Source organism: Brassica napus, chromosome A9 (assembly GCF_020379485.1).
Source record: "Brassica napus cultivar Da-Ae chromosome A9, Da-Ae, whole genome shotgun sequence".
NCBI lineage: Eukaryota > Viridiplantae > Streptophyta > Magnoliopsida > Brassicales > Brassicaceae > Brassica > Brassica napus.
This window is the reverse complement of record NC_063442.1, coordinates 12,938,715-12,954,719: the sequence shown is the minus strand read 5'-3', so window position 1 is coordinate 12,954,719 and position 16,005 is coordinate 12,938,715. Positions and strand designations below refer to the sequence as shown.

At 30.8% G+C, this 16,005-nt stretch overlaps 3 protein-coding genes and 1 non-coding gene across 6 annotated transcripts; 2 read left to right on the top strand and 2 right to left on the bottom strand.

Annotated features, from left to right (window-relative positions):
• Positions 1 to 100: 100 nt before the first annotated feature.
• Positions 101 to 173, top strand: TRNAA-AGC. The gene has a single exon. It is a non-coding gene; the product is annotated as a tRNA-Ala (tRNA).
• Positions 174 to 1,231: 1,058 nt separating this feature from the next.
• On the top strand, positions 1,232 to 1,856 carry LOC106439136 (1-aminocyclopropane-1-carboxylate oxidase homolog 9-like). The gene is made up of 2 exons (XM_022691969.2): positions 1,232 to 1,522; positions 1,644 to 1,856. Exons 1-2 carry the CDS (start codon positions 1,232 to 1,234, stop codon positions 1,854 to 1,856), a joined length of 504 nt encoding a protein of 167 aa, XP_022547690.2.
• A 95-nt stretch (positions 1,857 to 1,951) lies between these two features.
• LOC106443957 lies at positions 1,952 to 3,745 on the bottom strand. Of its 2 annotated transcripts, XR_007316296.1 has the most exons (3): positions 3,469 to 3,745; positions 2,437 to 2,933; positions 1,952 to 2,261 (listed from the first exon to the last, which is right to left on the bottom strand). XR_007316296.1 is itself a non-coding variant. In XM_048739989.1 (2 exons), exons 1-2 carry the CDS (start codon positions 3,696 to 3,698, stop codon positions 2,777 to 2,779), a joined length of 387 nt encoding a protein of 128 aa, XP_048595946.1. In that variant the 5' UTR covers positions 3,699 to 3,745; the 3' UTR covers positions 1,952 to 2,776. The 2 variants fall into 2 exon arrangements, 1 of the variants encoding a protein (XP_048595946.1); XM_048739989.1 differs by having other exon boundaries at positions 1,952 to 2,933.
• Positions 3,746 to 3,903: 158 nt separating this feature from the next.
• Positions 3,904 to 5,398, bottom strand: LOC106439135 (electron transfer flavoprotein subunit beta, mitochondrial). Of its 2 annotated transcripts, XM_013880508.3 has the most exons (5): positions 5,165 to 5,398; positions 4,799 to 5,083; positions 4,542 to 4,622; positions 4,381 to 4,475; positions 3,904 to 4,269 (listed from the first exon to the last, which is right to left on the bottom strand). In XM_013880508.3, the coding sequence occupies exons 1-5, from the start codon at positions 5,231 to 5,233 to the stop codon at positions 4,044 to 4,046; spliced, it is 756 nt and encodes a 251-aa protein (XP_013735962.2). In that variant the 5' UTR covers positions 5,234 to 5,398; the 3' UTR covers positions 3,904 to 4,043. The 2 variants fall into 2 exon arrangements, with proteins under 2 accessions (XP_013735962.2, XP_022548417.2); XM_022692696.2 differs by lacking the exon at positions 4,542 to 4,622.
• Positions 5,399 to 16,005: the final 10,607 nt, after the last annotated feature.

The following is a 16,005-nucleotide window of genomic DNA, read 5'->3' as shown; positions in this document are numbered from 1 at the left end:
TAAATGTTTTTAAGAAACCAAAAAGTTTGGTGGTTGACCCAGTTTGATTTTTTCCTAATTATTTTAGATATAGAAGTCAATGTGAAATAGATTAACAATTGGGGATGTAGCTCAGATGGTAGAGCGCTCGCTTAGCATGCGAGAGGTACGGGGATCGATACCCCGCATCTCCATTATTGTTTTTAAATCTTCTTCTTTCAAGGTACACAAAACAACAACACATCACTCTCGAACCAGCTCGTTCAACATGTTACAGCTACGATGATATCTCTTGTTTCAACGTGTTACCGTCACGGCTTTTCAAACACATTAAACGGGTCCCTCAGAAACTCACCTTCACTTCTGTCTTGTCTTTAACTGATTTTCTTCTTCATCATCATCCTCTCGGTCTCGGCTCTATTTAAATCCGGAAAACAAAAACTCATGACATAAAAATCAGGAAAATTTGACCTCCCAACTTCTTTCTCGACGAATGTAGGAGTGAAACATAACTGAAGTTCCTCGGATCTTCTATTCCCCTTGGATACATTTGTATATAAAAGTAAAACAGAAAAGTGCAAAAATAAAGTAGTGTGTATTGATAAGAACTTAGTTTTGTTTCTTCTTTTGTTTATACCTCAAGTCTGTTAGACACATCGTTATGTAATCCCAATGATTGTTACTACTGGCATTTATTTTTGTTGATTTAACTGATTTCTTGTAATGCATTAAAATTGTCAGTTTGTGAGTCTTGTTTTATTTTCATGAGTTGATTTTGAACTTGACTTTGTCAAGCTTGCTAGCTAGGTCATTTTCCTTTTAAATTTTATTTACTAATTGTAATTAAAATTTAATTTTATAGCCTCAATTATAAGTGGATTTTTGAGGTTTTTTTTTGAGGATTGATGCTTTGAATCTTCTTGATTTTTTTTCAACCTTGTTGATTTTTCCTCTTACAAGTTACAAATACATCTTTCTCGAAGACAACTCTTTGAAGTTAAAAATCAGAGTGAAGTATATATTAAAGATATTGAAATATATTAGCTAAATTTATCACGGTAACAATATTATAAATTAGTATATTGTTTGTAAATCTTGAATTAAAAGAAAAAAAAGTGAATAAGTAATCACCTATGAATGTGTTTAGCCCAAATGCTTCTGTTTTTTTTTTTCCTTTTTTGTCAGAGTGTTTTGATTTTGAATAAGTGAATCTAGTTTAAAGGATGCTGTGATGGAATACTAGAAGCATGTAATGGACTTTGGAGCTTTGCTCTTCCAACTTCTCTCAGAAGCTTTAGGTTTGAACTCTGAGATCCTTAAGAAGATAGATTGTCTTAAGGGCTTGTTTATGCTTTGCCATTACTTCCCACCTTGCCCACAACCTGACCTAACATTGGGCATAAGTAAGCACACCGATAACTCTTTTCTTACACTTCTTCTTCAAGACCAAATTGGTGGTCTTCAAGTTCTTCATAAAGATTATTGGGTCGATGTAACTCCTATTCATGGAGCTCTTGTCGTTAACACCGGTGATTTCACGCAGGTAAGCAAGCCCTCAATTGATGCATTATTTTTAACTAAAAAAAATCTCTTTATTGAGAAAATATGAGACGTTTTGTTTTGCAGCTGATAACTAACGACAAGTTCTCGAGTGTGGAGCATAGGGTACGGGCAACAGAGATGGTCCGAGGATTTCAGTTGCGTGCTTCTTTAGCTCGAACCTGTTTCCAAATTCCACGGTTTACGAACCGATCAAAGAGCTTCTGTCTGATGAAAACCCTGTTAAGTACAGAGATACGACCATACCAGAGTACACTGCAGGATACCTTGCGGGTGGCTTCAATGGAAAATCACATTTGTCTAAATTTAGAATATGAAATAAAGACTTGTCCGTCTTGGAGGAATGATAATAAGATATTTGTGTCATTGTGTGTGCTTTTGCTCCTAAAACAGTGTAACAAAGACAATAGTATGTTTTAAACAATTTATTTATTTTGTTTCACTTGATGAAACAACAATGTTTCTTTCTTAAAGAAGAAAAAGAAATGATTTATGTGTGTAGCAGATTGTGATAATAAAATATAAAGTAACTTTTTTCAAACTACATGAGCTTTGTCTTTGAGATTATGTATCGTCAGCTAATCCGCTAAAGAAACAATAACTCTAGATTTCCTCTTTGGAGGCTCCCCTAACCGGAGTTCTGTTTCTTCAGATTCCTTTTGGAGGGTGTCGAGTTATTCATTCAAATAATAAATATACATTGCTCCAAAACTTGCGACATTCTGCAATACATTATAACAAACGGAATGAGATTTTATTATCAAATCATTCGTCCATTCTCATAGACTGCATGATCTCGGCTTTGTAAGACCGAAAGATCTGAAGCTGTAAAGCAGCGTTCTTTTCATCCTAGCTAGGAACTTGAGATAATGATAACTAAAAAAGTTCTGAACAAACCTTGAAGAGCTCTATCCAGAAAGGAGAGAAATAACGATCCTCAGGTCCGTTGTTGTAGATATCATACAGAATAGGACTGACAATCGTAAAGTAAACAGCCTAAAGAAAAAGTTGAGACTTTAAAGTTAAAACATGTGTCATCAAGCTTTGAATCCATTTCTTATAAACATGGGATGAACAAGAAGGAAGTCTAACCAGATAAGCACCAAAGAGTTTTTTGATAACAAAGATTACGCCTCCGATAGCTATCATGGAAACAATAGTAACACTGGCTTGTCTCACCTTTAAAGATTCAATACCAAGGTCAAAGAAAGATGCATGTAGAATGATAGAGATATACCTAGAGCACAAGATAGAAGAGCATTATGACAAGGTCGTTTACCTCTATATTAGAAAAAGTTACCCATAATCTAGAGTATAGATTTGCATTGGCCAGATTAAGCTTTAGAGCCAACTCTTTAGCTGCAGGACCACCATCAACTCCAAAGCCACTGAACCTATTATAACCACAAAGATGCCTAGTTTAAGTTCAGTAAATAATATTTGAGTAGCTTCATAAAATATGAGGCTGCCAAGTCAGCGAATTAAAAACTGTAATAATGAATAGTACGAAAATATTTTATTTTCATGTATGGTTACAGCTAATGGTGTTTCTCACCAAATCACTATACAATGGAATGATAAAACCACACATATTTTATAGGATGGCCAACCCCATAAGCTGAGTTAAAAAAAAAAAAAAAAAACAAAGGCCAACTCCATAAGCATATACATGAACAAAGAGCTATAACAAAAAAAAAACTCAAAACTAGAAGAAAAAAGTCACATTGAATTCTTGGAGACATCTGTAAAGGAAGTCTTCACTAAGACACATTAGGCTCAAAGCATAATACTTAAATGCGAAATGCAACGAAAATCAGCTTCAGACTAACTCGAAAGAGCCTACAACTACAAGGGGTTCTCAAGTCCATAAATTAGATCTAGTCACGAAGCAATTTCCTTTGAAGAAACAACAAGACCAATAAAACTTACATTTGCCAAGCAGAGACGATGATGAGAGAAGCGAAGAAAACTCTTCCAAGAAACAAGAAGAAACCCATCTCTCTCTTTTTGTTTCTCTTGATCAAGCTCGCTCGTAGATTTGTTAACGGAGAGGAGAGAATCTTCTTCGGTTTGAGGTAATGATGGGGTGCAAGAAGACCGCGTAGTGTCAAGAGGAGAACAAGCAGGAAGTCCACTCGGAGTAGAGGACCAAAACCCATAATATTTTATTACAAGTCAATTTTTCTATGTTTTATTGTTGTTTAATAGGTGAGTGATCTGCTCTTCGGTCTTAATTACGTTCGTTGGTTCAAGCTCATATCAGTTCTGCAGTATAAGGAAATTGTGTATTTTGCATCTAACGTCTCCAAAACACCCCATCAACACAGAAGAAAGAATGTAATAAACAGAAGATGCTTTAAGTACCTTACCAAATAAACTGTTTTGTAGATTCTTTATTTATTTACTTTCTACTTCATTCCTGAAATAGCAATGTAACTAAAGATGAAATGACCAAGTGTGCGTGTAGCAGATTAGGATGAATACATATATAAGATTTTGTTTCTTCAAACTACATGAGCTTCATTTTTGAGCTTATCTATCAACTCATCCACCGAAGAAACGATAACTCCAGATTTCCTCTTTGGAGGCTCCGTGACTTCCACGATCTCTATATCAGATTTAATGTCTACTTTCAGATCCTCCAACGTCATTTTCTTAATCGGCTTCGATTTCGCCTTCATTATGTTGGGGAGTGTTGCATATCTTGGTTGGTTCAGCCTCAAATCAGTTCTGCATTACAACATCAAAGTTGCTACAATAAGAGTTCTCGCATCTAATATATTCAAACCTCAACCCCAAAGAGAGATCACGACACAATCATGTAAATAAAGTAGAACTTACGTGATCACAGCGGGTAAATCTACACTAAGGGTTTCAAGACCTCCATCTACTTCTCTATCCACAGTTGCAAATTGCTTATCCTTATCCAATACAACCTACTAAACAAAGATACGAAATGAACAAAATAATTATAACAACTTGTATAAATCACTTATTACCACCTTAGATGCAAAAGTTGCTTGAGGCCAACCAAGCAAAGCTGCAACCATTTGTCCTGTTTGATTGCAGTCATCATCTATTGCCTAAACGTTACAAAACAATAAAAATTACAAAAAACCCAACAATGTTGTCTCTTAAAAGATCAATGTTCATCAACCTAAACGATCAAAGTCCAAATCTTTCGGCTTCTGAAGACTGAAAAATCTCGATAAAGTTCAAAACTTTACATACGAACGAAGCAAATGGGAGCTAAACGAACCTGTTTCCCGAGGAAAATCAACCCAGGATTCTCGACATCAGCGAGACTCTTCAAGATCTTAGCGATCGTCAAAGGGAGGAAGCTAGAATTGGCCTCGACATGGATTCCTCGATCAGCGCCCATGGCTAGACCAGTGCGAAGCGTGTCGACGCACTGTGGAGGTCCGATGCTCACTGCGACGACCTCTTTGGCGAACCCAGCTTCTTTGATTCGAAGGGCTTCCTCGAGCGCGATCTCGCAGAATGGGTTCATCGACATCTTGACATTCTGGGTATCTACGCCGGTCTATAAAGGAATCGAATTTTAACAGTGACTCAGTGGATGGACTACGGAGATGTTTAGAGAGGGGGGTTTTTTGATTTGTACCTTGTCGGGTTTGACACGGATCTTGACGGCGTAGTCGACGACACGCTTAACGGCGACGAGAATCTTCATCGTCCGGAGATTAGTAAGAGGAGCACTTTTGTGTGTTTGGTGGATCTAAAGATGGCACGATCTCCGGTTTAACATTTTTCGGTTTAGTTGTATTGTTTTGTGTCGCCTTCAAGATTTCATACAACAAGTAATGTTTTTATCTTTTTTTTTTTTTTGCAAAAGATGTATATTTTTATGGGCTTATTTGCGAATTAGTTATGTAAATGACATTGATTTTGACATAGTTTCTGACATTTATGCCATAAAGTATTCAGTTTTATTCTTTCTTTTTACATGTATCAACTAAATGTAACCAATAAAATATAATGTTAAAAGCACCCGAAACTATTTCAAATGAAAGAATGAGAAGCTATCCACATATAACTTTATTTATAATATACATATGCATCGAGTGTTTTATTTCATTTCACCGAAATAGTATATGATTATAACTCCACGTACAACTCCTAAATAATAAACATATCCCAACCACAATCTTAGATACTAAATATAGCCACTGGACTATATGCAATTGTTTATTTTTTGCTGCTCTTAACTTGTTAATGTATTTTGGCGTCTAAAATCTTAGCTTTACCAGCTTTAGGTCAGGGCCGGTCCTGTTTGCATGTACTAAGAAGAGATTGAATTGTTTAAAACAATTGGATTCATGTTTATGGTTTTGATTGTAGTTTGCGGTTGAGTTGATTCTGAGTTTATTGTGCTATTTATTATATCTAAAAGTTTGATTGTGAGATTGAGTTATATTTTGTTTGGAATTTGATTCATGTTTATGTATTTTCTAATTTGTGAGCTCGATATTGACCATGTTTAGACATGTCTCTTTGCAGGCCAGGATTTATCACCACTTGATCTGATCAATATCCAGACCTTTGCTCATAAAGTGATGGACCTAGCTAGCTGATTATAGAAAGAAGCTCAACGATGAGGGGGCATTGCTTTCCGGATTGATTGTTTCGCTGGTTAGTGCCGTGCCCTGTATATAAGTGTGTTTGGTGTATAGTGAGATATGATGTGTTGTTAACTATACAAAAATGGTGGTCTTTTGTACAGATGTTAGCACTACAACTTTTGGTGAGAAACTTGAGGAACAAGTGGAGGAACGACTAGACTTTTATGACAAAGGTGTTTTACCACGTAAGAATGTAGATGTAATGAAAGAAGTGATAGAGAATCTTGAGAAGAAGGGCATATAATATCCAACACTATCTCGCTCCCTCTCTCTGTGTTTTGGTGTCTAATGGTTTGTTTGTATGGGTGTTTTCTCTATTTATAGATGAGGGAGAAGAGAAAGCTGTGGAGGGCTCAGAGAAGAAAAAGAAGAAAGAGAAGGGAAAGACAGAAGAGAAGGACGTGGAAGAACAAGAAGAGGAGAAATCTAAGAAAGGCAAAGTAGTAGAAGAGGAAACAACAACAGATAATGATAATATCAAGAAGAAGAAAAAAGAAGAAAACTAAGGGCCTGACTGTTTTAACCGCAGCGGTTGCGGTTGCGGGAGTTTGCGGATGCGGGTGGTTGCGGTTTCTAGCGGTTTTAAGAGATTTGTACGACTGGTTATGCGGTTAGAAATTTGTGCGTTTGCGGGATACTTATGACTGGTTAACTACCAAATGCAGCAGTAGTTAAATAATAAATTAACAATATTTACATTTTATACAATTATAAAAATATCAAAAATAATAATATTATAATAAATATAAAATTTATATTTAGAAAGTTATAGTTTAAATTTTTTAAAAATATAGAAAATATTTTTATTTTAAAGTTTTATAATATTAATTAAAATTTAATTGATATATTTTAGCATTTTTATAATTTCAGTTTAATTTTTTTATTGAATTTTTTTATTTTTGTATTTATATTGTTTTGGAAAAAAAATAATTTTTTTTATCCTCCCGCAAACGCCCGCAACCGCAAACGCTAGATGGAACCAGCTTTTGAATTTATGAGGTTCAGAGCGATTTGGAGCGATTTGGAGCGGTTTAGAGCGGTTTGAGCGATTGTTGCAAAACGCCAGCAACCGCTACCAACCGCAAAAGCTGCGTTTGCGGGTGGTAGCGGGAAAACCAGTCATACCCTAAGTCACAAGACAAGTTTTGTAGTGTTAGATGTTTTCCCCCCACATGGCAGCTCTGTTTTATCTTTTTATTACTTTATGAACTCATTGAAACTCGGTGCAACTTATAACAAATTTTCTAGTAGTAAGGCTGTCTTAGACGAATTAAATTAAATTTGTCATTTTATTGAGTCTCTTTTCGTTTAGACAGAAGTACGTAACCAAAAAAGATCATTCTGCTAGTTTCTTGTAATATCAGAAAGAATAACAGACTCTGTTGATTTTGAGTTCCTAACAAAAAGAATAATTTTTCTCTGCCTGAACTTGAAACTAACTAAGGAATGAAAAAAGTTTAGTCAAGGTATTGTTCTGCTCATATCACTATAATCTTAATTCTTGCCAAATTTATTTGCAATTTTGTGAATTGTTCATATCACATAGTATGGATTGTTGTCGAAATGGTTCATGATCATCGTCATGTCGCTAGATATTCTGTCAAACTCTAAGTTGCTATATAGCCTTGTCATTTGTAGCTTGAATTATTTAAATACTAGGTGAAGATCCACGCCTTGCGCATGATGAAGATGCGATATATATACAAATTACTTTTACATATTATTATTTATTTTGTGTTCATTACGTATTATAAAATGCTAAATATATTGAACAATTGAGAAGCGAGTAACTATTTGTATATAATTAAATTGGAATAATCACATAAATCAAATAATCTTTCTTGTTTATTTGCAATATTTTTATTGGTAAATAAATAAAAACAATCATTTTGTTCATTTTATATGTTATATAATTAAATTTAAATGATATTGACATAGATATATAGTATATTTTAATATCAATATTTATTAATTGAGCCTTCATATTCATATGATATTATTAACATATGTATATTTGTTGTACCAAATCAAACTGTTAATCACAAAATTTTCAGTATGAAATTTTTAATAATTTTAATAATTTATAATCGTTTTTTAAAATTACGCATAATTAAAAAAAAATATTAAGGTCTCAATACTTTTGCAATGAAAGTTTTGAAATTAACATATTTATATATTTTAATATGGTATATAGTTTAACTTTAATATATATATATATATATATAATCTGAATATCTACTCAATGAAACTTTTTTTCATATGATTTTATGATTATTTGTATCTTGTTTTAACAAAAATTTAAACCATTGATCATAATTTTTTTAATGTGAAACTTTTAACAATATTAGTAATTTATAGTCATTTTAAAAACTTCAAAATATAACATATACGAAACCATCTAAATATTTTATTTTATGATTAATGTGATTGTTTTGTTTCTTTTAAGAATATAAAATTTATATAAAAAATGATGAACGATACAAAAAATTGTTATCAAATATTTATTGTTAAAAGTCATTAATTGTCATATATATATTAATCATATTAGGTAATTTTGTAGTTTTTATTTAGGAAAAGAAAGGAGGATATTTTTGTCTACTAGTAATCAATTTTATATTTAGTTTAATCAAAAGTATAATATATGTTTAGATGGATCAACTAATTTTTTTAAGGATTCTAAAAATTATCCTAGTGATGACATGTAACAACAAAAGAATGTTGTAATGATCCTCGATAAATATATAAGAGAATAAATGATACAAAACAGTGAATGATGTTACTTTGTTTTCTTCTATGAGTTTTCTTGACAAGGCTAAATAATAAACATATTCTCTGAAAACGAGTACTATTAGACATTTTTACATCGATTCCAAAGTCCTCACAAACCATAAGTCTTAGGTTGTCAAAGGTTTTTTTGTTTCCAAAATAAGTAATCTACCTCCTCTTTTTTCATCAATAAGAAATCTCCATCCTCTTTTTTTGGACGATTTCCATAAACCAGAAGAAACATAGATGTGCATATTCTTATGTTAGATTGACAAAAGTTTGGAAGAATTATGAAAAGAGAAGAAGCTCCACGTTTTTTTTTTCAAATCGTTGTGGGAAAGCACAAGTGAGAAGAAAGTATGTTCTGCCAAGGCAGATATGAGAATACTTATTATGTCTTATGATTTACCAAAAATACATAACATAGAAGAAAACACAGATTTGTTATTCCGCCTTAGGTATACTGATATTCTAAGTCGTCGTAGATAGTAGATTTGATATACTAACACCTTTAGTCTATTTTTGAACTTAATATTTTAAATATTTTTTGAATCCAAAAATATTTTTCATATATGCAAATGCTTGACTACTTTATGTTTTATATTTTTATTAATTTTTTTGCATTGTAAATATATTGATATAAATTTTTATTTAGAAGAAGGATAGTGAAAGTCTAAAAGTAATAAAATTTAATTTTGTACTAAGGGACAATAGTTTAGTTTACTTGTTCATTTTTCTCAAAATTCCCAAAAGTTAATGTTGGCCCTAACTGTATCCCTTCACCTTCTAGATATTAAATCCTAAATTTTAAACACTAAATATATTTACCCACATATAAATTCTAAACTTTAATATAACCCTAAATCCAAATAGAATGGAACAAAATAAATAACATAGTACATAGTGGTGAAATTGTGAAATGTCTATGATTGCATGAAATAAGTTAATGTTGACTACAACTACCATACCCCCTCACTTTCTAAATATTAAAATCTAAACTCTAAACATTAAACCCTAACCCAAATATGAACCCTAAACCCAAATATCAAAATCTAAGAAGCACATAATATTAAATTATATTATGTAAGATTAAACTATACAATATAAATTATAGTACGATTTTTAGAGGTTCAAAAACAAATAAAGATAGTTAGAACTTAACAAAATTACAAACTATCTTTCTAAACAAAATATAGCACTTTTTAATAACCGTCAACTGAAATAGAACATGATTAAATTCTTTTTATTATTAAAAGAGAAGTATATTTTGAAATAATAACCTTGATTTGGTAGTTTATTCACAAGTTTGTCATTTTAGCTGTGACATCACCACATCCCTCCTCAGCTTCTAATTTTAATTGCCCTTCACTTACTAGGAAAATTACAACATATGTCACAGTTTTTTTAATAACATTGTTTTTTTTAATAAAAAGACTAGATTTTGATCCGCGCTTTCCAAGCGCGGGTTTTTGGATTATATTATAATATAAAGTCTTATTATATCGAAAAATATAATTTTTAACAGTTATATAATCTACGAATTAGTTTAGTTGAGATTTTATATGTACATTTTTACGTAAGTTTCTTTTAGGCATGAGAATTATATCCGGATCAAAAAAACAAACCGAGCCAACCCGAAAATATAGGTTTAGTTAAGGTCCAAAGAAGATAACCTATAGGGTTTTTTTTTAACCGCAGGCCTTTGTTTGAGTCCGGGTCCTACCCTAGACCCGATCATAAATATGTTGTGTTTATTAGGTATATTTGGATATTTCGACATGGATAATTTTTTAAGTTTTTGGTTTACGATTATCGTTTTTGATTTCATGTAAATTTTCAAATTAAAAAAAAATTGGGTATTTTTCAGTTCATCGTGTCAAATTTTGAATAAGATTTTGAATTTTTTGGGTATTTGTTTGGAGTTTCGAATATTTTTCAGATTTTTTAGATATTTTGAATATGTTTCCGGTATTATGGATATTTTTTAAGTTTTTGGTTTATGATTATCGTTTTTGATTTCATGTAAATTTTCAAATTAAAAAAAAAAATTGGGTATTTTTCAGTTCATCGTGTCAGATTTTGAATAAGATTTTGAATTTTTAGGTGTTTGAATTTTTTGGGTATTTGTTTAGAGTTTCGAATATTTTTTAGATATTTCGATTTTTTTTAGGATCCTAAATACCCAAACATTTGTGGACTCATTACGTCCATATCAGGTCCAACAACCTTTTGATATAGATTTTTAACGTTATTGTACAAAAGCATGGTTGATGAAATATTTTTCTGAGTAAAAGTTTTCATACGTAATAATATTAGGATCTGCTAAAAATATTTAAAATATTGTATGGTTAGAATGATTAATGGTATTATCAAAAAAAAATAGTTATACATGATTCCAACAACTTTTTTATATTAGATTTTTTAAGATTATTTCTCTTTTAATAGTATTGATTCGTTTTTAAGTGAAAAGTATATAAAAGTATAATATCTAAACAAATAATTTTTAAAATCGTGAATAATCAATACTGATATCGTGAAGTCGGGTTAACTTTAATAGAACCAATGAATTTTTACATTTTTCTGAAGGTAACATGAATATTCAGAAAATTCATTTTTAAATATAAAAATATCTATCAAACTATTGACGGTTGAAAGTTTAGTATATGATATGAGATTTTAGTGGAAAAGTTTATATATGATATGATTACTTTATTATAAAGGAAAAAGAAAGTTAGAATGTACACATATATATCGTGTAACTTCTCTTGCTTTAAATCATATATTATATGATAAAAAAAATAATATAAAACATTAGTTTCAATGTTTTTACGATTAAAAATCAAAATGGTAAATATAATAATAGTAGTGATTAGGATTTAGGAGTGAGATTTTAATAAATAAAGGAATTAAATAAATTATTGTTAGAGAAATATATGGTAACATATTGTTAGTCTATATTTAAGGTAAGACCAAAAAATAATGAGATAAATGAAAATGACCAAACAATTTTAATAGGTAGATTTTTTAAGACTCCTTCTCTTTTAATAGTATCGATTACATATATCATTTTTTTAGTACTAAGGCTAGAGAATTTGTCGCTAACGAGGTTGGCTCCCAGAGCTTTCTCGACACCTCAGCTGAGAATTGCAGGCTCAAGTAATATTGATCTCAAGCATCGGTCCGGACAAGGAAACTGTGACAAAGAAATCGTCGAGCAGCTACGGAGCCTTCGTGTGACGGGGCTCCGGCAAGAGGTTCATTAATGCAACGAGTCAATAATGTTTAGGCTGCACCGGGTTCGGATCTCCTCCTTTACACGGTGATCTTTCTCAGGCAGCAACTGGAGCTGCTCCTCATCATGTTAGCGTTCATATTATTGTTGCTAAAGTTTGGTTATGGCTTTAACGCACCTTCCTTTATTATCTCATTTGCTGCTGCTTCTTCTTCCATGGCTCCGCTGGCTCTTTTATTCTCCTGCCGAATCAGCTCTTTGTCCGGTTCGTCCCATAGCTCACCTTCTTTAACGTCTTCTTCTATTGAAGATCAGCGGCTCACCTTCTTCTTCTGGTTCATCGCTTTCAAATTCGCTGCTGCTTGAAGAATGATGCTCTGTTCTCTTGTGACTCTTTCGGTATATCACTACAGTTTTAGTCAGTGGAGCTTATGTGTTTCTTCTTTCAGGTATTATAGCCAAAGCTTATGTATTTCTGGATAACGGCTTGCGTGTTTCTGCACAATGTGTTAGCATGACCTGAACAAATTTTCCAGCATCAATCATCATCATGAAAATAGATTACCAGTCCACTAATCTATACATTTAGTTGTTCAACATACATAAATCATCAACTATTCCCTCAAGAAATTGGTATTATGAACAGAGTTTTACATGACTGCTGCTAGAGACAGGCCGCATAATCGTCCAGCCACTTTTGCTTTCGAATTGGCTATAGACGACAAACGTGATCCTATAGCTGTTGCAGACTGATAAACGACACTAAGGACCCTGGTGTGCTCAACCTGATCACGCAGGTCATTTGACCAGGATGACGAGGTTACCTGCCAAATGAATTTGTGAGAATAGAATCACTAAATTTGTTTGAGCTTTTGATTGTGCTAAGACCTAACGGTTCTAAACAGCTCATCAACCTATCGTTTATTTTTTTTTTCTTTTGCTAAAATTTGGTGCATATCGTTTGTTTTTAGCCTATTTAATTTTCAAATGAACAATACTTGGGTTCACCCCTATGGTTAATGGTTAAATTCACCTCACCTTTTATAACCAACCAAATTGCCATGTAGTATTACTTAAAAAGACAATAAAATTTTTAAAAAATTGCTGAAAACAAAACACTGACATTAACGCCGTCTACAAAATCCGAAATTCTAAAAATCTAATATCTAAACCCTAAACCTCAAATCCTAAACTTTAAATCTTAAATTCTAAACCTTAATTTCTAAACTTAAAACCCAAAACTCTAAACCATAAACCCTAAATCCTAAACTCTAAACCTAAAATTCTAAATTCTAAACCCAAAACCCTAAACCATAAACCCTAAACTCTAAACCTTAAATTCTAAACCCTAAACCCAAAACTCTAAACCATAAACCCGAACCCTGATCAAGTAATGAGTTTAGGGATTAATTTAGGGTTGTGTTTTGGGTTTAGGGTTTAGGATTTAGGATTTAGGGTTAGAGTTTTGGAGTTTAGGGTTTAGGATTTAGAGTTTAGGGTTTAGGGTTTTGGTTTAGAGTTTAGGATTTAGGGTATTGGGTTTAGGGTTTAGGATTTGGGGTTTAGGGTTTATGATTTGGGGTTTAAAGTTTAGGGTTTATAATTTTGATTTTTAGAGTTTTGGGTTTTACGGACGGTTTTAATATCGGTATTGTTTTTCTAAATCATTTATTTTTTAATTTTATTACTTTTTTTAATTAATCATATATGGTATTTTGGTTGGTTATAAATGGTGAGGTGAATTTAATCATTCACCATAGGGGTGAACCTAAGTATCGTTCGTTAAGGGGTGGAGTTTTGAGAGTGGAGTTTCAAATCTATATTATTATTTATGAAGTGATTTTGCTTATTTGTCATATTTTCCATAATTAAGGTAATTTGTTTATTTGTCATATTTTCCATAATTTTAGATAATTTATTTATTTTTTATGTTCTGTTCTAGGATAACCTTTTTTAGTTTATTTTCACAAAATAGCTCTCAACGTGGAAAATGATCAAAATATATTTTATTAAAAAGAGTATATACACTTATACCCTAAGGTTAACTAATCTAAACTTATGGTTCAAATTTTATAAAAAAATAAAGATAAAAATAAATATTAAAAATTTTAAAATAAAAAAGGCTATTTTGATCATTTTCTTTCTTGAGGATTATTTTGGACGTCACCGTATTGATCATAACTTTAAAATCTTCATATGTATGTATGTGCTGTTAGATTAATTTCATATATTATAATTATAACATGTAATGTATTCTTAGTACATATATAAATAATTAAACAAGTAGAAGTAAGATTATAAGATAATTCTAAAACTGTATTAAAAAAAAGATTATGTATTATGTTATATTAAATATTCTCCTTGAAATCCTCTTTAAAATAATATTTTTTAAATATGTGGCTTAATTTTTTATATCGATTAGTGTATTTAAAGATCTAATTTATAGTTTGTTATAATAAAATAATATTATATTTAATTGCAGTTTAAATGATTTTCATATATGAATAGGAAGCTATAAAAAATAAAAAATATATATCCTAATTTGTTTTCAAATAATCTCAATTTAAAGATATATTTTGATTATAATCCTAAATTTATTATGTAGTTTATTATATTTAATATAAAAGGAAATAAACATACAAATTTCTTGAGAATATTTATGGGATCTTTTATATTATATTTCAGAACGTTTTGAAATTAATTTACTATTGTTGATTAATTGTGTACACAACTAAATTATACCTAATAATTAATATTTGCTGATGACAGAAATATTTTTTTTTTAAGTCCCAGAATAAATTTATATCACATCCAAATAATTTAATATAAGCTTTCAAAACTTACTATTTCTGATTTTAATATAAATATTAGATACATATCACGCTCATATATAGTTGTTTCTCTTTTTTAATTTTTAATTTTTCAGATTTATGAGATGCATGTGTTAAGATGATTAATATACTATTATAAGATTTAATGTTATTTTTACATTACTAATCAATCAAACTTCTTTATTGATTTTTATCAATGAATTTAATTTATCGAAACTATTTTAAATTTCAAATATATATATATACTTACCACAAATAATATTTAAATGGTATTATTCCACGATATCACGGAAAGTCATCTGGTTTATATTTTCGTTTGCTATTGCTATCACACCCACACTCAAAAGAACAAAACCTATCAACTATTTCTATTTATCCAATAATGTATATTAGAAAATATCAAAACATATAACCAGTGGCGGAGAAATAAACAAAAATAAACCGATTAAAAATAAAAAAATGAAAAAAGAAAGATAATATGGTTTATTAAACCCGATTAAACTAAAATAAAGAAATGAAAAAAGATTAAACTATATTTTCAAAAGATTTTAATTTGGTTTAGAAATGAATTAAATAATTTTATCTATATGTAAATAATAAGGAGAAGAAGAACTCATAGAGGTGATAGGTGAAAGCTATGAGTGATGCACACAGTCTTATTTCTTTCTAATGCACTAAAATAAAATCAATCAAGCTAGGTATGGGGACAATTAATTGTTACTTGGTCTGTACTCGTTACTTGGTTCGTATTTTGACTCGTAAAATCGAGTACTTATCTTGACCAAGTCGAATATCAAATCCTTTATTTCAATTAATTGCAAGTACAAGTTAAATATCAAGTATTAAAATAAAAGTAACTATTTGGTGTTGTTGGTTTGTTACTCGTGGCCTGCTGCCCATTTTTACTTTTGTACAAAAAAAAATTAAACTATAATAGAATAACTTATATAATGAATTAAATAAAATGGTATATTTATTGAAAAATTTTAGAGTT